Here is a 27688-nt window from a genome sequence, read left to right as displayed (position 1 = left end):
ATTTATACCATGTGCAATAAGCACATTTAAAGGGACAGTTCATCCCCAAACCAAAAACACTTATTTTCCCTCTTACCTGTAGTGCTGTATATCAGTCTAGATTGTTTTGGTGTGAGTTGCAGAGTGTTGGAGATATCAGCTGTAGAGATGTTTGCCTTCTCTTGAATATAATGGAACTAGATGGCACTCAGCTTGTGGTGCTCAAAGTGACAAAAAACTACATTTTAAAAACTCAACAGCAATGTGTCTCTCCAGAAATCATGACCTGGTTACTCAGTTTCATGTAGGAGCCATTTTCTTTCTACTGAACTACATCCACCAACTGTATCGCCGCACAGAACTCATGGACGAGAGGCTCATTACAGGCAAGATGTAAACAACAATGGCGTGCTCCTCGGCTGGGGTGTAATGTTAGCTAGCTCAGTGGTGCTAGGTGAGCTAGCAGTAGATGCACACTTCCTTCTACATGGTGATACAGTTGGTGGGTGTGGCTCAGTAGAAAGAAAATAGTTCCTACATGAAACTGCTCACAACAAGGTCAGTGGATTATCTTGAGTAACTGGGTCATGATTTCTGGAAAGAGACATGGCTGTTTTTCAGACATGTATTTCTTGCCGCTTTGAGCACCACAAGCTGAGTGCAGTCTAATTCCATTATATTGGAGAGAAGGCAGACATCTCTTCAGCTGATATCTCCAACACTCTGCAACTCACACCAAAACAATCTTGACTGATAAATACTACAACAAGTAAGAGGAAAAATACAAATTTTTGATTTGGGGTGAACTGCCCCTTTATTGTTAACACACTATAACATGCCTCGTAGTTCCACACACTATTATATAACAGATTATGGTTATATTCTTATTCGAACTGCTGTTTTTCTTGCTTTTCTCACATGAACCTTTTACTGTATTCGATATTCTTTGTTCTTACACTCCACAAAAATGATCAATAAACTGTTAAAGTGAATAAATAAATGTCGGTCAAACAGAGGACCAGATTTTAAGCTGCCACCTCCTGCCAAATGGCACATTAACCTGCTTTACAAGCGAACAAACAACAGACCCCGGCAGGCCTCGGAAGCAACAGATGTTGGGCTGTGTTACTGTCATGAGGCCAGATGGAGCAGTAATGACAATGGCAACTGTGATGAGGTGTACTGGTTGGCAGTTTCTGTCTGAGGAAGCCCTGAAAACGTCTGTTTAGATATTTATTTAATCTCTGAAGCTGCTCTGTGATCATTCACAGACGCACACAGGGGAGGAGCAATTTAAAATGATGTAGCTTGAAGAGGAGACTGAATCAAATTTCACACAATGTTCTTCATCAGTACACTGGTGTATTAATGTTGAAATGTCTTACAGAGGTAGCGGAGGTACCTACCAGAGCCTTTGACCTCGCGAACATAGTTGCTAGGAAACCACCCAGTCCTGCCATTGAGCATCCCCTCCCACCAGCCGCCCTCCTCCTGACGAGTCACACTGATGATGTCACCCTTATCAAAGGTGAGCTCATCCTCATTGTTCTGCTGGAAGTTGAAACGCGCCCTCACCAGCAGCTGCTGTCCACTGTTTTCTGACATGTCCTGATGAACGAGGGAGGGGAGCAAAAGAAACAGTGAGCAGAAACAGACAGAAACAGGATCAGAAAGACTGACAACAGTTTTTATGGAAGATATGTAAAGCAAGCAGGAAGACAAGTGCCAACAAGAAGAGTTTCCATTCATCCCGTTTCATGAAACAAACCCAACAAATATTGTGTAACATTCGTTGCTCATCATTATTTCCATCGCTCAGAGATTTCCATCATGTTGCAAACAAACCCTTCAAAGTACAATTCCACTGTGACTGCAGTGTTCGCTGTCTTCCTGAAATTTATACAGCAACTAATCAAAATCAACTCAATCTGTAAATGGCTCTTGCTTTGACCGACTGTGATTGATTGTTGGCTTGACTGAGTTGTGACAGACAGAAGGTGGGACTACGATCATCACAGAGTATAAACTACTACTGCAGTTTAATTTATGTCTTCTTCCATTATTTTTGTTGCGAGCTCACAGCTGTGTTTAAAAAATGGCCGTTGATGATGCTGCATCGCCTGCGTTCAACCAATCAACATACGCTTCTGACATCTATCCCAATCAATGTACTCACAGTTCCTCTTGTACTGGGAGGGCACCTACTCTGAAACAGGAGCTAAAAAAGGTCTGTAATAACTATCATTGTTCCTGGTTCTTGCAGTGAAGACACAATAAAAAAGCGGGTTCTGAGAACCATGAAAAAGTTACCACAGTCTGAAAACGCCTACTGGTTGCTGTGCTAAGAGGAAGGGGACTATTTGTGGAAGTGAATATGTCCCACTCAGTTCCTTATTATTTTAAAAGTGAGGAGCAAAATTTGAAGTGTCTGCTGCTCTTTTAGTACAAAGTCACAAAGTGTCAACTGTCAATCTGAGCAGAAATAAGTGAAAACACCTGTGTGGGTGTGCAAAACCTTCAACTATCTATCATTATATACTTGTGTCTTATCACAAAATGTAAACAGTTTTAAACAATATGCTGAACTGACTACATTGGACTGGATTATTGTTCTTATGTTGGACACAAACTTTGAACTCAAATATCATATTAATCTCTCTCTGAGACAGTCTTATGAAAAAAAGGACTTAAAAACGATACACGATAGTTTTCACTGTATGGCTGTTGCTTTGTACTGCTTTAAATTTGTGTTCCTACACTGTGCTGTTGAGTGTCGACCTTACCAGACTGCGAAACTGGTTCTGCAGCAGCTTGGAGGATCGGCCCAGTGAAGCCTGAGAGGACAGCGACTCAAATGACTTGATGCGATGGGCTGAAGAGTGTCGGGCACACACTGAGTCACTGCCCACGCCGATATCTGGACATAAAGGGCAAAATATAAATACACCAGACCTGGTTATCTGCAGTCAGCGCCCACGCACACATCTGTCTTTCATAAAAACACCCACACGCATCATGTAACGCACACATATTGCACATATTTCCACTCACCTGCCGTCACTTTATTCAGAGACACCAGACTGCTCAGCACCTTTGAGAAGTTCAGCCCCAGCAGCAGGTCACTCGCCTCAAACGGCTGCGGGTGAGAAAGGACAGAGCGAGAGAGGGAAATGAGCATCAGAGCAAAACAGTCATCAGCCAAGTGCATTTCCCTTTTAAAGATAATCGCTAATTCCAGCGCAGCAGCACCATGTCATCACTTGGCCACACTGCCAGCACCGAGCAGTCAATCGATAACTCTTGTTATCTTTGACAGAAGCAGTGGGCGAAACACACAAGCTCAGCAGACACAGATAAATCTGCAGCAGCTACAATCAGACACTATTTACAGCTTCCTACTGCACTGGGTGAGTTATGGGCATTACAGAAGATACTGAAGGAGGTGGGCTACCTTCATGAGGAGCAGGAGCATCACAGGAATACATCGACTATATTCTATATTTTTAACCAATCCCACGAAAAGACCAAAACCAACAATGGATGAATGCTTCTGACTGGCGTCTCCTGTACAGCCAAAGTCTGATATATAGGGCTAATTTGCATCCTGCAATCCAATCACAATGTGGCCAGAATCAAGATAACGAAGACTCTTACGACCTCTGATCGGATCCGGACACTGGAAACCGAAACAAACTGCATTCCCAATGTAAGGCTGAAAGCTGAAAACAGTCCTCAACAAATGCACTTTGCTTTTTTAAGATTATTTATTAGGGCTTTTGCGTTTATTACAGAACAGCTAGAGGGTGACAGGAAAGAGGGGTGAGAGAATGAGGGTGACACACGGCCAAGGGCTGCAGGTTGGAATCGAACCCAGGGGACCCAGAGTAGCGTTCGGCAAAAAGGCCAGTTTATTTGAGCACTCCAAAAACTCCGGTAACACTCCAGAGGGTAAAAGACTCCGTCCCAAACTCTGATTCTTCTAGCGTAACACACACACTCCATACACACATTCTCGTTTACAATACCAAGCAGGTACCCCCTCCCCACTCTGCTCCACCAATCTCCAGCCCGCACACTGACTGACAGCGTAGCCTGTAAACAGAGCTCAGCTGTTTATTTAGCCTAGCAATATCTCCGGACTATAGTAGCTGCAATGGACGACTTTGAACGCAATTTTGAAGAGTTTCTTGTAGCGGACACAGACCCAGAGCCATACCTGTTTGGGCCGGAGCATACAGATGAGGAACTTGGATGCTGAGCGGGCGAGACGAGAGGCTGAATCCTCCGCTCCCATTTGGCTGCACAGAATGGGATTCGGTGCTACTGCTACCATCGTTGGGGAGATATATCATCAGGAGGGAAAGCGCCGCAGAGAGTGCATCACAAGGAGTGAAGTTGCGTCTTCTTTTCCTCGCAGATGACGGTTCGGGTTCATTCTCTCCTGTTGCGTGGTAAATGTGGTCCATTCGCAAACTTTATAACTAAAAAAGTTTTCACTACTCTCTATCTACGAACTACTAACACTCTCTGCTGTTTCCTCCTTCTTCCTTCCTTCCTTCCGCTGTCTTCGTTGGTTTATTTATACACGCGAAATGCGTTCTCTGGCTGGCTGGATTGCCCGCTAGGGCTGCCTTACATACATGGTGGCGCAAGATGGTGACCTCTCTAAAGCAAGGCCCTTGCTATATATATATATATATATATATACATACATACATATATATGAAAGCATAATTATAAGGCTACGAAAACCAAATGAATTTTATTTTATAGCGATTATACACTTATATAAACATATTAATGCGTAGAATATTCAGATTCAAATTCAGATTTGATAATAAACCATGCCAAATATTACACACTGGCCCTTTAAATTGGGCTGGGTATTGAACCTCAATATTTTTTTGGTACCAAACAAAACATGTTCAAAGCACAAAGTACACGTTAGTAGTGAACATCCTGTCAGTTGGGTAATCCTGTTTACTTGACATTACATAGTTCCTGAATCAGGGTTCCCACACCTTCTTAAACATCAACTTCAAGGACTTCTAAGGAACTCACCAGGCCCACTTCCCTCAAATTCCCAGACCCACACAGCATAGTAGGATCAAGGTTAATTACTGCTAACTTGTAGAGTGCCATCCTGTGTGATGGTTCAGCAGCGTGGTTCGTCTATGCTGATTCGCCCATGGCGTGACTTTAATTGATTTGCTACAGGCTCTGCTTCAGGTCATATGGATGTCTCCACCGATCTTTAACAGGCCAGTCTTTGTAAATGACTTTGATGAGTTATGAGTCCTGGAATTGACATCTTCCAGGCAAAGTTGACGTTTTTTGCATAACATTAGCCTTCTTGCTTGATTGCCACCAGGGAGGTAATGATCCATTGATCCTATTATATAAACCCTAGGATCAATGTTCCAGTATCATCGATGCAAAGTGAAAACATTGATCCATATCGTCATCTTCATGCCTTTATTTTGAAATTCTGTGTCACCATCAAATAGCAGCAGGCAGACAGTAAGCAGCCCAGAGAAAGACAATGACGATAATATTATTTACTCAGGAATAAATCAGCAGTGTGGAAACATTTTCCATCTCAAAGAAAATACAGGTCAACACACAGCACGTCATGTGTAAACAATGCTGTTGCAAGATAAAACACAACGTACCGGTCTGGCCGTGCATCTGACTTCACTGACTTCTTGCAGCAACATTAGCTGCTCTGTTTCAAAAATGTTCAGTTGGAAAAAAAAAAAACATGCCTGCAGGCTGACATTCAACTGTGCTGTTCTGTCAGGAGTGACCTGAACCAACAATAAGTAATAAAAGTGTATATTTTACATGTAATTTGTTAAGTTACAAGTAGAGAAAAACATCCGCTAGCTCCTAGGCTGTTTATGCAATGTAAAGGTGCTTCAGCTAATAATGGGTGACTATGAGACAACAATTGTTTTGTCTGTGAACCTTGACAGTTATTACTGACAAGAACCTTATACTTTATTTTTAAATTATGTTGCTGTTAATCTATGTTTTATGGCTGCTGGGAGAAGTTTGCCTTCAGGGCTTTGTGTTAGATAGTCCTGAAGCTTTAGGGAAAAGATCATGGTTTGGGTTAAAAGGAAAACATTTCTTCCAGAAGGCTAACTTATAACGTGCTGTTTTATGTGTGTCAGTGGAGTCACTTGAAAGTAACTTTACTGCACTTAACCAGTTCATTTATTTACATTATTTAAGTGTTGTTTTGACCTTTTATGGCCAACAGTAAAAAGGAAAGGGGTGGCAGTTTCTTATGCAACAGACTGTGTTAAATGGGTGTATATGATATCATCTCATATTGATTGCAGGCCCCTGAATCGCATCAAATCGAAATAGTATCCAAGCAGATTTTATGATATTGGCAAATATTGTATCATTGTCCAAAGAAACGATATGAAACTGGTAATTCACACCCCTGATTGCCACAGTTAAACCTGCATTATGTGATTTCATATACTCATGCACAAACCTGACCGTTGCACGTTCTCGAGGTGGGTGACACATAAAATACTGACGCAACTGCAGGAGACACTCACGCAGAAAGCAGGATGTAGAATATTCACTAACGCTGAGTAAGAAATAGTCAAAAGAACTTCAATTCTATTCTTGCACAGAATATATCAATGCAAGCACTTTCAATAACCCACGTCAATAGAGCTCTTAAGTTGCGTGTTTCCGTTTCCGGTACATGGGACCTTAAAAATCGATTTCTCATGACTGTGTTCCAATGGCTAGATGAAAATTATTTTGAATTGTGCCATGAATTTCACATATGTTTTTGTGAATTTTTAATATATTTCTATGTGCAAAGAAGGCTACAATTTAGCGGGAAGAAGTTTGATACTGTTAGGTTTTGTGTGAGAGCGCTTTGTGGACTACAGCTCTTCGCTGCTCTCGACGCATATGATATACATCACCACTCGCACTCGGAACATGGCTGTGTCTCTGGTACACTTCACCGCCTCGAAAGAAAGAACAGCTGTTCTTGTTGGAATGGTGACATTCGGGTACAAAACACACTGGCATCCTGATCTGATGGCTCCGTAGATCGTGGCAGAAGACGCAGCAGCACTGTGGGTTAAAAAGTGGAGGGAAAGTGTGATGACGTGACGTCACATAGGCGACATGTAGTCTTTCTCATTACATTGTTTCCACAGCCTTTATCTGAAGAATCACACAATAAACTGTCAAACACTTAACATGAAAAAATATTATTTAGACCCACACAAAACATTTGTGTAATCCAAGGCATTTAATGACTGGGACGAGAAAATAATAATTTTTTCTCCATTGACTCCCATTCATATTTTCCAAGCCTTGAGGTCCGATGCTCTATTTATGTCTACTCTCAAAAACATTACAGTTTTTGCAGATTTCAGACAGCCAAGTGCCATGTCTGACATATCAGAGCTTCCAGAAGTGTCCCACAACTCAAATGTTGATATGAACAACATTTACAAGTCAGAAACTTGTACTTAACAGTAACATGAACAAGGCATGGGTGTCACAGACGGGTTAGGGAAGTCAGAAAGTACCAAAACAGACCAATGCATTATGGGATTTGTTGACAAAAATGTACAACAATGCCAGTCCTCTCCCTTAATGGCAGTAAAAGTGTAAGCATGGTGCGTACTGCTGTCAGTGTGACTCTCACTAGCCTCTTGGTTACTATGAATGGCAGTGATTGTATCTCTGTTGATGACTGTAGCCGTCCTCTCTCTTCCTGTGTAACGGCTTCATGTGATTAGTTGCTCTCGCTTTGGTTACACTGAGGGTGAGTGACTGTGAGATATGAGTCTCTTTCATCTTCCGCTCTGATTGCAGATATGTCCTGAGGGAATATGTGAACGAAGGCTTTGCGAGAGGGTGTTTGTGTGTGTGTATTTGTGTGTGAGTGTGGAAGACTTGCTGTCCTTCAGGAGCATTCATGTGAAAGCACCCTCTTCCTCACCCGTAAATACTTCCACTGGGACTGAAACTACAACAACATCCAGTATTTGTACTTAACTTTTCTTTCTCATGATAACTAAAAAGAGTTTGCTTCTTTCTCCGTCTTTAAAAGTCGTTTCAACAATTCTCCATTAGATAAAAAACAGTTACCAGCCTTCACAGCGAGACATAATGATGTAAATCAAACGTTCGTGCATGGAGCTAATGAACATGACAAGCTTCGACATGTCTGCCATGCCTCAGCATCACAGTCAGGTAATGATCCTTCAGAGCAGGCTGAGACAACGGTGCAACACCCCTGTGTGACTCAGCAAGCTGCAACAGCGTGGTGAACTGCTCACAACTTGTCATGATTGAGGAAATGAGTGTTCACCTGCACGGAGTATTACAACCAACAACTCCATGTACAGTACACTTAATGATTTATGATTACATCTCAGTGAGAGGTTACTTCAATATACTGAATTATTGAAGTATTAATGGTTCTGTGTATTACAGACAGTACAGTACAACCATCTACAGTGAAGGATTTAAGAATACAACAATAAAACATTGGGGTTACTGACTTTTAAGGGTGACTGAAAGTGTTCACATCCCTTGACAGCAACAGAACAATGATTCTAAACATACAGACAAGGCAGTTAAGCGTCTGTCTTTAACGCCAAACACTGGGATATTCTTCCCCGGCCTAGTTAGTCACCTGACCAACAGACAGCTGATCATGTGTTTCAGTTCATGAAGACAAAAAGCTCCACAGACAAGCAAGAAGTGACGAATATATCCTATGTGATACTGGATTTTTAAGGCCAATATCCATATTTGAGAATGACGATGGCTGCAGTACAGAGCTGCTGCAGATGTCAAAGCATTTGCCACCAAATATAAGTATGCCTTTATAGGTTTGTCTTACTTTTGGGGGGCTAAAATTGTTGCCCAGGAACCAGCCGAATCCTTGAGCTCACGTTTACTTTGCTACGGCAAACGCATCTGGCCCGCCCTCAACTTCCCATTTCCTGTTTCCATTTTAAAATTTCCAATGTCAGCTTCCATCAGTCATGTAGATATAAGAATCTTATATTCACCATCACAGTCCTTTTGCAACACACAAATGGATGGAACTACAATGATTGCATTTAATTGATATTACATTTTCTATAATTTAATCTGACAATTAGACTGACTGATGAGGGCAACTTCATCTCAGAGGTAGAGCGGGCGGTTCGATCCCCAGCTTCTGCAGGCAGCATACCAAAGTATCCTTTGGCAAGATGCTCAACCCCAAATTGCTCCCAGTGGAAGTTACATTGGTGTGAGTGCATGTGAATGGTTACTGAATAGCAGGTGGCACCATGTAGGTAGCCCTGGCCACCAGTGTGTCACTGTGTGTGCGTGTGTGTGTGTGTGTGTGTGTGTGTGTGTGTGTGTGAAATGTAATGTAAAAACAGTGCTTTGAATGGTCGGAAGACTAGAAAAGCGCTATACAAGTGCAGTCCATTCTAGTATGGGGCATGTCGTAAAGAGAAGCGCTGTTGTGGCATCTTAAAGAACATCTAACATGGCTGCAGCTGATGTGAAACTTGCTATTAAAGCCGCTAGCTGTCAGTATTGAATGAACTGGACGGTATATTTTTGCTAAATGAAGAAAAATCAACTGAACTTAAAGCTTCTCTTAAAAAGAAGCTTTAAGTACAGTGTGTTGGCTGTACTTCCAACAGGATTTGGCAAAAGTTTAATATACCAGCTCATCTCTGCACGCTGTGGTCTGTTTGCAATTTTCTCTCACTCAGGCGCCCCTTGGAAATTGAAAAAATTAAGTGAAAGGATCAAGACTAATTCGCATTTGTTCTGGCAATGTCAGGCTACTGAAATTAGAGGATAATAAATCAAAATGTAATGCTGTAATATTACTTTGCTAACATGGTTGTAAACACCTCAAATTAAGGCTTAAACTTAATAACTTTGAACTCATCCAAACTGCTTTATTAAAGAGCTAACTAGAGCTCCGTTGATTGATCAGTTCATCAGTGACAATTCTGATAACTGATTAATCGTTAGTCATTTATTCAGGAAAAATTCAAGATTTGTTGTTTCTGTGTTAAATATTATTTTTAAGTGAAAATCTTTGGGTGTGTACTCCTGGTTTGCGGAAGCAACATGTCTGAAGATTTCACATTGTGCTTGGAAAATTCTGATGCTCTACTTTACTCAATAAAATTACATCACTGTCCAAACACCTTTAGCAGCACTATAGGTCTACAGCGGTAGATAAACAACTCAACAGCCTTTCCTTGTCTTCATTTTTGATGGATTGGGAGTCAAAGTCTCCCATTAGTCAAGACAGATGGATCTGTGATTATTCTCATTGTAGACACAGAGTAAGGTTACTATTCCAGAGGGACCAGTGGGGTCATGGGAACTCTAATGATCACTTCCTGTGGTCAAAGGCATTAAGGGTCAAGGGTCAATAACAGCAGCTGCCAAAGTGTGAGACATGTTCTTGAGTGTCTAATCTGCATGAGGTATCCAAATTAGATCTAAAAGAGATCCATCTTGCTGAAATATCCACACTAGACAAGCAAACACAGCAAAGCACAGCTAGCATTGTTGACGTTCAGCCAGACAACCAGCTTAGCTTCATTAAAAAGAGGTAGGTCGGGACTGCAAAAGCACAGCGTCTATCTGTCTGTCTGTCTGTCTGTCTTCCCCATGTAAGCGGCCGCCACTCTAATCTGCAGCCGCAGCTACCTGGGGTCAGAGCCAGCAGTGCTCTGGGCTCTGGAGAAGGTCCATCTTTGCTCCACAGATGGTGAGCGGGACGACTGCCATGTCCCAAACTACTGTAATCCTGCTCTGTCCGGTTCACCCAGAAAAGTCATGTATTTGAGCACACTCTCGCATGCAAGGGCCTAACACAAAAATAATTGAACACAGTATCTCCGCCAGTGAAGGCATAAATCAGCATGGCATACAGGAGGGTTTATGAAGGGGAATTTGAGTATTTGTTACCAATAAAAGCAGATTATTGCTCAGCGCTGTTGCCAGAAAATGTCCCTGTGGTGAGCCAAAACAGACAGACACCTAGTGAAACAATGACGGGTGTCTTTTGCTTCCCGTAGATCTCAGCAGTCTGTCTATAGATATAAAACATTTAATGATTTTAAAGACCTTTTCAAGACCATTTTTTAACTACATTTAGGACTGATTTTTGATGAATAATCTTGTTCTTATTCAAGCATTGCAGGTAGGTATAACGGAAAATATGGTCCAGTGCAGACAGAGGTAGGTTTGATGTAGAAATATGGTTATTAGGGTGAGTTAATCTATATTTTACCAGCAGGTAAGTGCAAGTATAACGTAAAAATACAGTTTTAGGTTCAGGGGTAGGTTTAAAGATTTGTAAAAGCTTGAGAAGAGCTTGGCTCATTTTGACAAAAAGAAATTAAATCAGATTTTTGTAGGAATTACTACCTCATAAAGCCAATTTTAAGACTATTTTATGCATTTAAAGGCCTCTTATTTATGGAACTGAATTTAAGAAACTATAAAGGACCTGCAGACACCCTGTAAATCTCATGTTTTCCCCACTAAATAACACACCAGTGCTCTGTCTCAACCCGTGTTCACCTCTTGTTCAGTGGCTGCAGACTCAGCGGGGAGAGGCAATGCTGAAGAACACTGAGTTGTATTGTCAAACCGGGACGGTTCAATGACCCCTCTATGCACTGGCCAACACAGCCTTTACCAGCACACAGTCCTCCATTTGCTTAAGCTTATCGAAGTATTCTCACTAGCCACAACAGACCCACATATTTCTATATACCTCTGCAAGGGTGAGGCACTTGATGTGGGAACATGTTTAGACTTTACACCTTACAATAATAAGACAGTAATTACCATGTTAGAGCAAGACCTGCTTACATAACCATGGTGCTATATGCTTCAAAGCTGCAGCTAAACAAGACAATGTTGATACAGGGGCCAGTGTGAAGCAGTGGTGACAATAAAGCCACGCACGAGCCCGAGGACAAAGCTCTGCATTAATTAAAAAGCGTAAACATGACCAAGGCGCGTTTATACCAAAGCAAGACATGTGAACAGTCTACAATGTGATAGTATAGGCAATTAAAGTTAGTTTAGGCTGTGGAAATGTTGCAAATGTATCGACACTTTCACGGACAAGCCAGTCTCTCTCATCCGGGCGATGGGTGATTGTTCTCGGCTTGCAGCTCACTCCTCCTCCCCCTGTCACCGTCCACTCCATGAGCCCATTGTTTACTGGAGCAGTGGCTCCTCTTTAACGTGCGGTTTTTAAAGCACTTCTCGTGGATATAAAAGGCAGACAAGGTGTGGTACAAACACGGGATAAACCCATATCTGAGGAGGCACTCACCTCGACGCGGAACGATGTGCAGCCCTTGAGAAACTCCTTTATGTTGCTCAGACACTCGCCGTCGTTCTTCGGCTCTTGGTAGATCTGGAAAGACGGAAACGCGGGTTAGAAAGAAACTTCCAGGTCTCGCTGCGGGTTTGTTGCTCTTCCCTCTGCTGCTGTGTGTGAGACTATCAGCCCTGAAAGTGTATCTTCAGTCTCGATATGCATTATACAGTGTGTGTGTGTGCGTGTGTGTGTTTGCAGTGGGCCTGACACTCCGGCAGGCTGAACACTGATCCCGCAGCGGGGAAGTGGAGGAGGCTGTGGTGCTGGGTCGAGGGAAATGACGTTGACAAATAGGGATCCCCACTGATGGTGTAGCCTATGGGTGCACTGGTTTTTATAACAACCTACTTTAACATGATGCTAAAGAAGAAAAATTTTGCACCAAAGAGTAAGCTGCACTGATATAAACAGAGTGGAGAAAATATTAGAAATACATTTTATTACAAATTAACTAAATTAACATAAAGTTGAATTTACACCCCTTTAAAACATTATGAAAGTAGGGCTGGACCAGGGGTAGGGTACCTGAGGCCCTTTAGCCCCTTTCCAGTGGCTCCCTGTATCTAGGACGGAAAATTATGTGGAAATGAACATTTTAATTTTCATTTACTGTTGTAGGGCTTAAGTGATTCTTACATTCTTCAACTGTAAAAATTTAAATAAATATTCTAACATTTCGTCAACTAAAATATGTGTCAAAAAACTTGCTTTTATGATTAGGGGTAAATATTCTACTTTTGACAAGATATAGGGACATTTTATGACATCTCTAGAAGGGGAGAGGGCAACAGAAGTCTACTTTACTACAACAGAAGGCATTTCTTGAATGCAACATAATTATATGCCTTTTCTTTCCTTTAGACTGTTATTACTTGTATAGGTTGTCTTTCTGATTATTTATTTTGGACCTTGGAACGTACTCATTGTATTGCCCTGTCACAGCAGTAGATATTAAGAAGATGCCTTACTATGAATGTTCAATTTCGTAGCTTACTTGTTTTGGTGTTGTCGTTTTGGATGTAATAGTTGAAGTATATTAAAAATCCAATAAACACACTTGTTTAAAGAAACATGTGTGTCATATATCTGTGGCCTGGCACCTTATCCTCTATAAATATCACTAGGGATGGCTGCAGTAGTCTTGCATTTACCTAGCTAGGCTAGCTGTGGATTCCAAATCCAAAGAGGTAAAAGTCTCAGGGGAAAATAGAGAAATAGTGCATGGACAAATTTGTTTGCTTTCATCAGCAACGCTGCAAAGTTAAAGTACCAAATAATGGAGGGGGGGGGGGGGGGGGGGTTGTTGGTACCTATTTTTTCATACCCCCATACCTTCCCATCATTTCACTGGGTTAAAAAAAGCATTAAAAGCTGAGCTGCTGGAGATAGAAGTCATTGTAGCATGTATGACAATGTCTATCCTACAATGTAGGGTTGGGTGATAAGTTAAAGTTTTCCAACCAGCCACCTTCAGCCTAACAACTGGTGATTACAAATATACCAGTATTCATACAGGTGTATGTTGATCTGAGAATATGCTGGCTTTTTTGCTGTCTTTCTCTGCCGTTGCTGGCCATTTTTTCACTAGTCCTATGACATTATCCCCACCAGTCACAGTCACCTTCTTTCTCAGCTCAGCAGCCTGTTTCACCACTGGGGACTGACCTCTGGTGGTGACTGTTGTGTACGACAATACATCGCCTCAATATTGCATTTACGAACTAATTGTTTTATAGAAGGAGGAGCCTCTAAATTTTTGACTGCATTGAAAATCATACCTATGAGGTTTCAAAAATACTGTGGTAAAATGTGACACCCTGATACCTCGCATTTATCACAGCCCAACTGTTACATACTTTTTTGAGGCTAAATAAATAACACATAGCATAAATATTCTTGATAAGGACTCCTTAAACTAGACTGTTTAGCATTATGAATGCATTATGAAGCATTATGAAAAAGATGTGTAACAATCAGGATATTTTATTAAAAAAAAATATTGTCAGTGCTCTCTGGTGGATAAACTATGATGATGAGCTGATATCAGGTCGATATAGAATCTTAATTGGTAACCAGTTTTATAGAAGTGACATGCTTTGTCACACAGCTCATAGAAAATACGGTGTATAAAGTAAGAAGTAATACACCTCAATGCACACAATCATACACCTGTTTTCCCATCTCCTTTGTCTTGAATCTAGGCTCTAACATTTGTGAATATTTGTGTTATGTTTTCCATTTTCCTATATATTTTGCCTTTCCTCCCACTTTCCTTCAATTCCGAATTCCTTTAATTTCCTCAAAACATTTTGCTCATATTTAATCCATTGTACTAGCAACGTTAGCCATTCTCTGGCCTCCACATTTCTCATTTTTGTCAATTTCAGTTTTCCTTATGTTTCCTACTTTGCCTCTGACTACCTACTGAGAAGTGCTTGTTGTTAAGTGTGTCCAGGGCAGAGATGATCTAGGAAGTGAACACTAGAGCAATCAAAACATTGTGCCATTAGAATAGGGCATCCTTTAATTAAAGGGACAGTGATACAGTTGAATGGTGTAGTTAATTAGAAAGAAATTAGTGTCTATATGAAACTGCCCAAAACAAAGGTCAGTGGGTTATCTTGACTAGCTGGGTCATGAATTCTGGAAAGAGACATTGCTGCTGAGTTGCTGTTGAGATATTAGCCATAGGGGCAGACATCTCTATGGCTAATATCTCAACAGCAACTCACACCAAAACAATCTAGATTGATAAATACCACTACAGGTAAAAGGAAAAATATGTATTTTTGATTTGGAGTCAACCATCTCTTAAAGAATGAACAGTAAGGATGGGATTAGGCAATAGGTTACATGTAGCCTCATGTCCACCATTCTCACATCTCTTATCTCTCCATCACAATGTAACTGGGAGGAATCTAAAGGGTGAAGAAAAGATGCAAGTAATGGAGGTAAGGAGGCCTGTTACAGCTAATCAAAAAGAACCATGATACAATATCATCTCTGGTCCATACAGTACTAATATCTATCCTGATAGTAAGTGACATCTGACCCAGCTTTAAACCACACATCTCACTGTCTACTGGCCCACATACAGAGGTGCTCAGCCACAACTGAACCACATGAGCGCCACATCTGGGCCAGACAGAGGCACAATATGACAGGCCCATGGGAGTTTAGAGATATCAGACTCATTATAGAAGGGCAACATGTCAATGTAGGGGAAAAGTGGGAAGCACAAAATGGGGAAAATATTGGTATTATTAGTAGTGATGATTATAGAGGTGGGGGTTGCAGTAGTATTTAAAGCACAACAGATTAATCCATCAATGTAAGCCTATCCCACATGTATCATTTCAGTGTATATGTCGGCTGATACCAAGTACCAAGAAATGTCAGTGCTAACACACCAAAGATATGTTTGAGGTTAAAGGTCCAGTGTATAGGATTAAAGGGCATCTGTTGGTATAAATGGTGTATAATATTCATCACTATATTTATTTTAGTTTCTAATCAGCTAAAAATAAGAATTGTGTTTTTATACCTTTAGAATGAACAGTTTATATCTACATACAGATGTGATGTTGTTTCTATAGTAGCTCAGAACGAACAACTGAAACACTGGCTTTTTTTGTTTTGTCTTTTTCATGTCGGCCACCGAAGTTCTAGTTTTAGGCCCTGTTTAGACGACAATGGTTTCTCTAAAAATGGAAAAGTCTGTCCTTTGCATTTTAAAAAACATCTGCGTTTATATGACGACGTTATTCTACTGGAAACGCTGTAGTATGCACACCAGGCCAATGGGTGGCAGTGTAAATTTGCAAAGCAACACCACGGCATGATGCCATGCACCTGCACTGAAGCGCCTTCCTCTACAATGCAGTGATTACAAACCAAAACAAAGAAGACACTATGGCAAAAGCATGCACAGATAACTTTGTCTGGATGGACGACGAGGTGGAGTTGCTACAGTAACAGATCTACACTTCACTTCAAATCACCGGGGTGAGCAGCACAAACAGAGCTCCGCATTGTTGTTGTGACAGTCGGCATGCCTAGTGACTGGAACCATAATGCACATGTGCGAAAAGTCTCCGTTTTCAGAGGAACTGCATATTGCAAATTTACATGACAACGGAGACGCTGCCGTTTCCAGAAAGTTGCACTCTGGCACCCGTTTTCAAAACATTACGTTTTCAGGCCCCCAAAACGCCGCTGTAGTTGAAATCGTTGCCGTATAAACAGGGCCTTAGGGTGCTTTCACACCTGCCCTGTTTGGTTCGGTTCAATCAAACTCAAGTTTGTTTGCCGCCTAACTGCTGTTTGTTTGGGCAGGTGTGAACACATCAATCACACTCAGGTGCGCACCAAAACTAACCAAGACCTTCTTGAAGAGGTGGTTTCGGTCTGGTTACAAACTAACTCTGGTGTGGTTCTTTTGTGGTGAGAACGTGTTCCGACCTGGATCTGAACCAGCTGCAGTCACATGACACATTGTTTGGGTTAAACATGAGCATGTTACAGTCCTGGAGGATTATTAATGTGCACCTCCTCCTGTACTGCCTTAATATGCACATTCAGCACATCCAATGCATCAAAACATTGTTTTCTAGTTGGAGCCGCGCCTCGTTTTCAAACTGTATGCTTTGACTAAAATGAACAATGACAGCAATATAGTCCACGATGAGCAGCGCTAAAATCAACCTGCGTAGTTGTCCCTCCATTGTGACATTAGAAAGTGTCACATTTATCTTGCAAGTGTACTCTTCTTCAATGTTTGGTTTACTTCCTGGATTTATCCCACATGGAAATTCTGACCAATCAAGAGCAGCTTTCTCGCACAAGGCATTTTATCTGGTCCACTTGTAAACGCTGTCATGACAACACAAACCAACTCTAGGCAATTATACAACTTTGTAAGAAAATGAGTCCCTGATTCAGACCAAAGCAAGACAACTCTAGGTCTGAAAGCACCCTTAGTTCTGCAACCTCATCACTAGATGCCATTAAATCCTACACACTGGGCCTTTCACCATTACATCATTTGTCCACCAGAGAGCATTGAGAAGTTTATTTTTCAACTATAAATGTCTCTGTAGTTTTGCGAAACTCGTGGGTTTTCAGTTTCAGTTGGTTGCAATCTACAACTGCACCACCAGGTGCCACTAAATCCCAAACACTAGACCTTTAAGATTTAATTTAGGACTTACAGTAAGCTGTCTTCTCTGACCAGAGATTTTTGTCACAATTTTGCCATTTCGTACCATTTGGATTAATCTATCACAGCAATAGTGTGTTTGACAATGTAAGCATATAGTTGTGGGACAGGACAGAGACATTAATCTATGACAGTTGAGCAGTTATGTGTCAAACATTTAAAAAATCCTCCCAACCTGAGATGGCAGCAGATTTAACAGAATTAAAATCAGCAACACTGGATTTCACCAATCAGGATGAAGTACCAGTTGTTTCCGCCTTCTCCAGAATAGACTATTTCAAACACAATATGCCTTTTAATCTACATCCAGCCCTCTCCTGTTGCCTATGCAAAACATTGAAACATGATTTGGATATGTCTCAGAGATTAAACAGCACCCATGGAGGAAAATGAAGGAGACGTATTTGCCATTTAGCAGGCAAATATCTCATTTGCTTATGTGGAGGTGCAGGCAGCAGCCTCCTCTCTTTTCAGGAAAACATTGCCTCCCTTAGGTGGCTGACGCTATACGTTGACAGACACAAACACTGCGCTGTTTCTTTAAATGGGGAGAGGGTCCATCTCTGTCTGTGTGCGCCTTTGCAGTCAATGGCGGCCCACTCTTATTGCTGTGGTCTGTGTACAGAGAGCTAGTCATCCCTGACTGACCATACTGTGAGTGTGTGAAAAATACACTGACATACACGCCACATCGCCCTGGATTAAAGAGGAATATGAAACAGGGGCTTCAAACGATAACGCAGATCTGCAGGGTGTTTAAATCAGCTGCATTAAACGCATAATAAACGAGGCCTTCATTATAAGGACCTCATAGATCAATTATTTTGCTGTGATGTTTAGAGCAGATCAATACGCGGAGGTAACAGCGGCCTTTCTGTGACATCAGTGTATGTGCAGCCATGTAACATAGTGCTGTTTTCGCAGACAATAACCCGGGCTGCCGTGACCTACAAAAGAAATCGCCTCATGGACCAGTGGGCAGAAAGAGAAGCCAGACAACAAACCGCGTCGGTTTCACGGATCTGGGCAGCGGCGCACAGACACGCTGACGGGCGGGCGGTTGGTGTATGCAGAGGGGAGCAAAGGGGGGTGGATGTATATTGCCCTTACTTTCTCCGTGGACCCCGGGCTGAGCCGCTCCAGCAGCCTACACAACACCACCCCATCCTTCAGGGAGCTCTGCAGAAACGCTTCAGGATCCGAGATGGTCTTCTTCGGCGACTCCAGCACCCCGAGCGTAATCAACCATGTAACCGTCTGTTCCGCCGAATTCATGTCCAGTCACAACAGATCCGATGCAACAAAGCGGCTGTGTTTTGGGTATCTGAGCAGCTTACCGCCCCGGTTACGCTGTCATCTGTGCGTTAGGAGAGAAACATAATTAATCCCCAAAAATGATGCATGAGATGTCGATGAGAGAGAGAGGCTGCAGGAAACCCTCTACCTCCTCGGGTTGGATGCGGATGACGGCTGGCTGGTGGAAATTCAGCAGGTCTGGTTTCCTCCCTTGAATGGTGTGTGTGTGTATGTGTGTGTGTGTGTGTGAGAGAGAGAGTGTGTTTTCCCCCCCTCTAACCTGGCAAGCTGTCAAGTGCGGTTCGCTGTGATGCGTTAAGGCAGTGGACTGCATACATGCGCATCGCAGCCGCCAGCCACTCATCCATTGGATGACATCACACAAGAGGGACAAGCCAGTCCAAGCAGTTGTTGGTGCACCTCAGGATGACATGAATAGGCTTTTCACTGCGTGGCTTTGCATATCCTGCTCTTTTTATCCGTTTATTGTGACCACGCTGCGGGCTGTGTGCTGTTATCTGATGTAAACTGCGTGTTTTGGACAGGCCTCCATTCAAAAGGGGAAGCAGAGCTAAGCAGACAAATCATATGTATTTTTAATAATAATATTATGGATATTATTTAACAAATGGTGACACAACACGAGCAGGAAATTAAGTCAGACAGCTGGATTTGAGCACTGAGTCATGATGATCTGATCTCTGCTCAAACATTACTGTCATCAGTAATTCTTTCTTATGGCTGTCAGTCTACCTCAAGAGAGGTGGCTTCCAACCTGATAAATATGAGGGGGTCACAAGATCATTTGGAAAACAGAGAAAATGATTTAAAAAACTGGGGAAAGTAATTCGACATTTTCACTGTAAGTTGATGGAGAAAAGCTGGCACCTGACATCAATATGACATCAGAAAGACGGACTCTTACGTCAGATTGGTTGAAATGAACATCATGGTTGACGATAGTTTAAATGTCTTACGATATTAGAATTTAACATTGTGTGGACGTTAACATCGTGACGTTTTGGTCTCCATACCTCATGCCCAAATGTGGCTATTCTACCTCAAGATGACGGTGACATTTGGAAGACATTAGATTTGGTTACTTACCAACACAACTTAAAACTAACAAAATATCAATGTCATCTGTCAGATTCAGGAGGAGCAATGCGGCCGCAGAACAGTGGACCAGCAATACCCTTGCAAGGCTGCTGGAGGAGTCCACAGAGTTTGCCCATCCAGTCTACATATGTATTGTGGACTTGGAGAAGGCCTACAACTGCATCCCTCCATCCATTCATCCCAAGTGTGAAGCAGTCAGGATGAGAGTCAGCACTTCCAAGTCTGAGGCCATGGTTCTCTGCTAGTATATGGTGGATTGCCCCCTCTGGGTTGGGAGAGAGTTACTGCCTCAAGCAAGGGAGTTCAAGTATCTCAGGTCTTGTTCACGAGTGAGGGTTGAATGGAGCGTGAGATGCATCAGTGGTTTGGTGCAGCGTCTGCAGTGATGTGGGTGCTGTGCTTGTGGTGAGGAGGGAGCTGAGCAGGAAGGCCAAGTTTTTGGTTTACTGGTCCATCTATGCCCCAACCCTCACCTATGGTCATGAGCTCTGGGTAGTGACTGAAAGAATGAGATCACGGACACAAGCGGCTGAAATGAGTTTCCTCCGTGGGGTGGCTGGGCTCAGCCTTAGAGATAGGGTAAGGAGCTTGGACATCCGGAGGGAGCTCGGAGTAGAGCTGCTGTTCCTTTGCATCAAAAGGGGTCAGCTGAGGTGGTTAGGGCGTCTGATCAGGATAGGATCAGGAAATTAAGTGTTGGAAGCTCAAAAAGTTCTGGGGGAGGACCCCTAAACCCTCTGTTCCATATGGGGATGTCAGCAGGGAGATGAATAGTTAACAGAGGCAGAGCCAGATACTTGCATATCTGGCATGCTTTCTCAGGGCGATTTTTTTTCTCTCCCTATTACCACAGCAATATGCACTACCTCACATTTTCAAGCCACTTCATAGTAACAGGATTCCTAAGATGAATGTTGAATCCATGCCATCATAATCTGGGCTGCTCTTAGTAAAAATCAAGGATCTCCAACAATGTCAAGGACATGTGATCCTCATTACTCTGAATTAAATTTTAGGCCAACAGAAGAAAATTTACTAAAATACTGTATATTATGTTTCTTAAGAAAACAGAATGGTAGGACAGACAACACAGGCAAAGCTGAAGGTGTTTTAAAAACCTAAAAGATTCAGGACTTTTGAGAAGTAAAAATTCAGGGCTGGAGCCCCAGAAGCCACCCCCTGCTCCGCCTCTGATAGTATAGTCAACTGTTTTAATGACCCCTTCATAATAATTTGAGTCACTTCTGAAGCAGCAAGGCCAAACATTTTCTGGTTTCATCTTCTCACCGTGATGATATGCTGCTTTTCTTTGTCTTGTATGAAAGTAAACTGGATATCTTTGTTTTGGACTAATGATTGGACAAAACAAGCAACATGAACATGTTAATTTGGGCTCTGTGAAACTGATGAGTATATTTTGACTATTATTTGACATAATTAATAGAGACAACAATAAGCAGATTAATCAATAATGACATAACTGTTAGTTGGAGCCTTAAGATGTATCATATCACATCACATTATGATATATTCACAGTCTGTGTGCGTCTGAGTGCACGTTAAAGAGGTGTTATTATACAAGAATGCATAATCCATTGTGTTTGTCCTGGGGCAAAAGGGACAATAAAACATTTATGATACATTTCACAGCAATGCAGGATCTGGCAGTGTTGTATGGTAAAGCTGTACTTCTCACTTTGGCCACAGGGTGGAGTTCTCAGCTCAGTGTGCTCTGAGCTGATCATCTACTCATCAAGTGCTGCATGGACACTGCCAGTCATATCAAGGCACCTCTGTGTGGCCAATACCTTAGGACAAACTGATCAAACTTCTACAGATCTGCTACTTATAATCTTGATCATCTATACATTAATGTTGCAAAGCATTTAATCCATTTACCAGAGGCAAAAGTAGCCTTTAGTTACTATAGGCCTGATACTACTTTGGCATATAGAGGTGTTTGGATAATGAACTGGAAAAATCTTTTGCTATATCAGCCCTGTCACCAGAATAAAATATTGGCATTGTGTGTTTCCCGAAACCACAGTTATGTTACATTCATATGTTTCATATATATCATCAACATTTTGAAAGTGATGTAGTTCAGATAACATGTATGTTAGCTGTGTTACTCATCAGAAGGACAGGGGGATGGTAGATGGTGTGACACATACAGTAGGCAAGACGACTGCCAAGCAGCAGACCACTGTTCAGACCAGCGACATTTTTAGCTCTGTTTGTAGCGATAACACCAGATATTTTAAGCCAAAACATGATCCAAGAGGTTTTTGTGCCTAAACCATGTTAACCACAAAACATAAAATTGAATTGTAAGGAAACATATAGAGTTTCAACACATCTGCTACATGTTAAACATTCAAATTTAACATATCCTTTCACCCATTCATTTTCTGGGGTGCTGGAGTCTATGCCAGCTGACATTGGGCGAGAGGCGGGGTACACCCTGGACAGGTCACCACACTGTTACAGGGCTGACACATAGAGACAGACAACCATTCAATAGATGAATTCTTACATTCTGGGACAAGGCTGCAGAACACGTGGACCACACAACATCGACAACAATTTCTTAACGTTTAGATTGGTGTAAAAATTATGTTGTAATGTCTTTAATAACATTTATAACTGCAGACGAGTTGGCTTATTAGATACTGAGAAACCACTGAGTATTTATTAATGGTTTACCTACATTTTTCTAGCATCAGTCTGAGGAGTTTTTTACAGCCTGGCAACCCTGAAGTTGTTCTTATTAAAGGCTTGTAACTTGATGTATAAAAGTTTACCACAAACCATTAAAAATAGCTATGAATTAGAGCATATCTAAGCCTTTACAAGGGTGTCTTCATAGAAATTGGTACCATATTGTCTACCTTTCCCTCTTTACCTGCAGGAATCTGGAATCTCCATGGTAACCAAAGCAAGCTGCAGGGATAGACAACGTAGCTCAGGCCCACTCGTTCTCTCCCAACACCTCTCCATCTCATCGTCTTCATTTAGGCTGCATGTGAAAGAGAGGCAGAAAGAGGGAGAGAGTAAGTGTGTTGTCAGGAAGGCTGACTCTTGAGGCCAGCCGTGTTCTAAACAGGCAGCGTCGGGGGATGCCGTTGCGCCTTTGAGCTCCTGTCGCCATGGGTCTGTAACCAAGGGTGCTACTGTGTGACTGTGGAGACTGGCCCCAGGCTTTTCTTATCCCTCCATTACCAGTTCATCCCTACATTTCCACTCTGTTCAACAAGGAAAACACTGTTGCTTCTCTCCTGTCATTGCTACTGATGTGTTGTGGGTATGCATAAGAAAACAGAGACAGAATGAAAGTGTCTGTCATATCAGGACCACAATCTGTGAGTCAGTCTAGTCAAGAGAAAAGAGCAGACAGCCACATGCACTCTAGTGGGAACACCTGTACAATTTAATGCAACCGTTACGCCCAAGACTATTTTTGTGATCCCTGAAATGTTTAGGTTTTTTGACACTGTCATAGAGGTGTTAATTGCAGGTAAGAATTACATGATTTAGCAGGCAAGTTTCCAGCAGAAAATGTTGGCAATGTATGTATAAGCTACAGACTATATAAGCTGATTTCAGGAAGTGGAGAAGATGGTGGATGGCGTGTCACTAAGGTGAGATACCTGCAAAGCTGCAGACCACTGTTCAAGACCAACAAACAACAACACTGGTTTTTTTCTTCACAAAATTTCCAGACTGATTAATCAATTATCTAAATTGTTGCCATTTAATTTACCGTCAACTGAATAATCAATAAAGTTCTCTTTATCTGATACTGAAGTAAGTGCATATAGTAATACAAGTCTGACACTTTTGCCTCTCAGAGCACAGCCCTGTAATGAGAAAAGGAGGGACCCTGTCAGTGTGCACAGATGTTACAAAGAAAGTGTTCCCTCTCACATCGTCGCTGGTGCGTGACGACAGAAATATTCAAATTGTACTGACTCATCTGACGACAATAACCTTTGTCGCCCTCCATGTCTCTTCTCAGTTACATGTTCCTAAAATAACATGACTTTTTGACTGATTGACTAACTAACTCCAGTATCTAAAATGTGAGAATTGACAGCCTTACCCAGTAACAAGTCAGCACCATAAAGTGCTCAATATGTCAGAGTTTTTATCTTTCTTGTGAGTGCACAGCTTATCTTTTACCATAACGGTTCTTTCAAGTACTGCTGCTGTAAAATGCACACTTCCTCTCCGGAATAAACAAAATACCCATCTATTTAAAACACCTCTCAAGTTAATGCACAAGAAACAAACAGATTAAAACTTCCTTTTGAAATACGGAAACATAAAAACCACAGACAAAAAAGTGTGCACCCACAGAAACACACAGATAGACTGCATGACCTGAAAAGAATGAATTAATGCAGTGGAGTTAATAAAGGAGGTCACAGACTGTCTCATTTATTACAGGCAAACATAATGTACACTCCTCTTATCTCTTTCATTAAGATGTCAGACCCATAAAAAGTATTGTGAGCACAAAGTCTTTCTTGTCTCTTCATCTCTCTGCAGATTAAATGAGTTTCTACATCTGGACTAGCAGTTATCGACTGGGGCTGCCCCTGTGTTCAGTCTGTGACAGGTGCCCATAAACAAATAACGGGCACTATGGGGTTGTTCCCTTTTGTCTTTCTAAAAATACGCTTCTGTTTTAGAGGAGAATATGTGGTGGCACCTCTGTTCCCTCAAATCAATGTAGTCGCGTATATCAAGCTCTTTGTGTCTGACTTTCCCTCCTCTCTCAGCCTCCTCCCGGCAGAGCCATCTGAGCCGGAGAGACAGCTCATATTTTATCTTGACAAGGCAAAATCCATGCAATCCAGAGCCACTTCACAGGCCAGAATGCATTAAGCAGAATAACGGATGGATGAGACAAGTGCACAAGGCCGAGATGCTGGAAGGAAAGATTATCAGATTTTTGTCATTGACCCTCAACATGCTCTCAGTCACTGTACCGTCTAATGTTATATATTTTATAGTTTAAGTATATCAATGGTGGAGGTAAGTTACTCAAGTACAATTTTGAGGTACTTGTACTTAACTCTCCTATTTTTGTTTCATGCTACTAAATACTTCTACTCCACTACATTTCTGAGGGAAGTATTGTAGTTTTTACTGGCTTTAGTTGCTTTGCAGATTCAGATACAGATAAAATTAAGATATGAATTATGATGTGTTAATTTAGATAAGCAACCCAGAAATATGGCAGCATGGTGGTGCTGTGGTTAGCATTGTCTCCTCATAGCAAGCGGATTTCCTGGTTTGAACCCAGGGTGCGGTTACCACCCCCCCAACCCCCCACCCCACTTCTTCTGTGCTGTGATACCACTGGTATTCATATTAAATGGCTTTACATACATGATTACACACTATATACTCTTGACTGTAAAGAAGAGGGACACGATACAAACAGTAAAACCTAAAAACAATAACATGAGAATATTCTTCCTGCAGAGGAGCAAAAATAAATAGGTCATATTAATTGTTATAATATAAATTCATTTTTGTAAAGACAATAAACTCAACTCAATGTCCACTTACTCAGTCATTGTGGAGCTTTTGGCCACACCATGCAGATCTCATGGGCAGACTGAGTTTGTTTGGTTGCCTTGGACTGTAAGTGGATCTATTCTCATCCATGTTGACTTTAAAGTTCATCCTTGACCTTGGAAAAAGCAGTTGACAAAACAAAATCAACCCAAGGTCCACATACTCTGCTTATTCTGGAAAACAATTAGAGATCCGTAAAACTATTTGACTTTTTAACTATAAGCACTGCTGGTTCCTGGACCTCACTGAGAACCACTGGCTTTAGTCTTCAATAAACTCTGTATAAGTAGTGTCCATGTGTGCCAGGCCCCATTAGAAGTATGACACTTGAAAAGTATGCAAAAATTAATCTGGAAACCTTGGTTTACAGTAGTGCTTAAGGTTACAGGCTAAATAATGATATGAAGTCATAGCGTACATTTTAAACTATCACTGTACAGGGAAAAAAAAGGAAAAAACAAAGTAATGATCCTATAATTGTATAAGTTTCTTGCTCCTTTCCACACATCATTTTAGCAAAAAGCTCTGATAAACCAACTTAACACTAACGCTACATGCCCACCACCAAACTACATACAAAGGTAGCAACTAAGCTAACTGTTGTAGTGATAGGCTAGCAGCTGAAAAGCCAAGTATTGCTCTAAGGAGTTGATGACAAACCAAAACAAAGACAAAAAGAAAGTAAATTTTGGGGAGAAAAACTTTTAATGTATGTTAATGTTGCACAGTGTTTCCTAAAAGTGTAGGCAACTATTTACTAACACCTCAGCCATAGCATCGTTAGCGTACGTTAATCCTGTACGGCACTTTGTACATTGTTTTGAGAGATTTTATCCAAATAAAATTAATATATTATCATTAATATTATTAATATTAAAAGGTCATACTATGTCAAATGTTGTTCTTACAGTTTGTTGAGATGCCCCTAAGTGACCAAAAAATGAATTAATGCAACTGCTTACCAACAACTTGGGCATAACAACTTTAGCTAATGGTAGGTAATGTCAGCTAACATTAACAAAGTTAGCGACCATGCTAGCTGTTGTGGAGCAAATAGGTTAGTAGCTAAAAATCCATGTATTGTTCTGAGGAGTTGATGAAAAACCAAAACCAAAGACAAAAAGAAACTAAATATCGGGGGGAAAGACTCTTAATGAATGTTAATGTTGCACAGCCTCTCTTTAAAGTGTAGGCAACTGTTTAACTAACGTTAGCTAATGTTAATCCTGTAAGGCACTTTGTACATTAACATTACCTTTGTTATGAGAGGTTCTACACAAATTAAGTTAACATATTATAAGTATTATTATTATTATTATTATAAGGTGATACCATGTCAAATGCTGTTCTTACAGTTCGTTGAGATGCCCCAAAGTGGCCAAAAAATGAATTTATGCAACTGTTTACTAACACCTTAACCATTACAACTTTAGCTTAGTTAACTGTTAGCTGATGTTAGTTAACATTACCAAAGTTAGCAACTATGCTAGCTGTTGTGGAGCATATAGGCTAGAAGCTAAAAAGCCAATATTGTTCTGAGGAGTTGATGACAAACCAAAACAAAGACAAAAATTAAGTAAATATACAGAAAAGGTTAATATGTTAATGTATGTTGCCCACTGTCTTGTAGGCAACTGTTAAATAGCACCTTAGCCGTAACCTTAGCTAGCTTTAGCTATAACAACTTTAGCTAACGTAAGCTAACGTAATGTGATCCTGTAAGGCACTTTGTGTTTTAACTTTGTTTGGAAAGGTCAGCCTATGTACAAATTAAATTTATATATTATTATTAAATATTATTAATAGGTGATACTGTGTCAGCTGTTGTTTTTACAGTTTGCTGATATCCCCAAGTGGCCAAAAAAATAATTAATTCAGATTTAGGGGCCCCATAATTCATAGTGTCGCCCCTGTACGTTGGACCGGATGTCATAAACTTACTACATCACCGGGTGTCAGGTCGCCGGTGTATTCAGCAGCTCTGACATCCTAGTTACGCCTTTAAGAAAGGAGGCAGCACCGGTGATGAACATCAACGGGGCCGCTCTGAGTCGTGATGT

At 41.4% G+C, this 27688-nt stretch overlaps 1 protein-coding gene and 1 long non-coding RNA gene across 4 annotated transcripts in view; both read right to left on the bottom strand.

The window, feature by feature from the left end:
• The window catches only part of arhgef7a (Rho guanine nucleotide exchange factor (GEF) 7a), a 42477-nt gene extending 23207 nt beyond the window's left edge, over window positions 1–19270 (bottom strand). For 2 of the 3 annotated variants that reach the window (XM_049594481.1, XM_049594480.1), the window contains exons 1-5: window positions 18735–19270; window positions 12359–12442; window positions 3031–3115; window positions 2763–2896; window positions 1386–1587 (exon numbers count right to left, since the gene is read on the bottom strand). In XM_049594481.1, coding sequence (XP_049450438.1) covers window positions 1386–1587; window positions 2763–2896; window positions 3031–3115; window positions 12359–12442; window positions 18735–18899 — 670 coding nt within the window. In that variant the 5' untranslated portion in view covers window positions 18900–19270. The remainder of the gene's footprint in view (window positions 1–1385; window positions 1588–2762; window positions 2897–3030; window positions 3116–12358; window positions 12443–18734) is intronic. The other variant, XM_049594479.1, reaches the window with a different exon arrangement.
• Window positions 19271–22944: 3674 nt separating this feature from the next.
• Window positions 22945–27672, bottom strand: LOC125899926 (uncharacterized). Its single transcript, XR_007450789.1, has 3 exons — window positions 27570–27672; window positions 25620–25743; window positions 22945–23058 (listed from the first exon to the last, which is right to left on the bottom strand). It is a non-coding gene; the product is annotated as an uncharacterized LOC125899926 (long non-coding RNA).
• Between the last annotated feature and the right edge of the window lie 16 nt (window positions 27673–27688).

The sequence above is a fragment of the Epinephelus fuscoguttatus genome, linkage group LG13 (genome assembly GCF_011397635.1).
Source record: "Epinephelus fuscoguttatus linkage group LG13, E.fuscoguttatus.final_Chr_v1".
Lineage (NCBI taxonomy): Eukaryota > Metazoa > Chordata > Actinopteri > Perciformes > Serranidae > Epinephelus > Epinephelus fuscoguttatus.
Note: the sequence above shows the minus strand (reverse complement) of the source record. Positions and strands in the feature narration are given on the sequence as shown.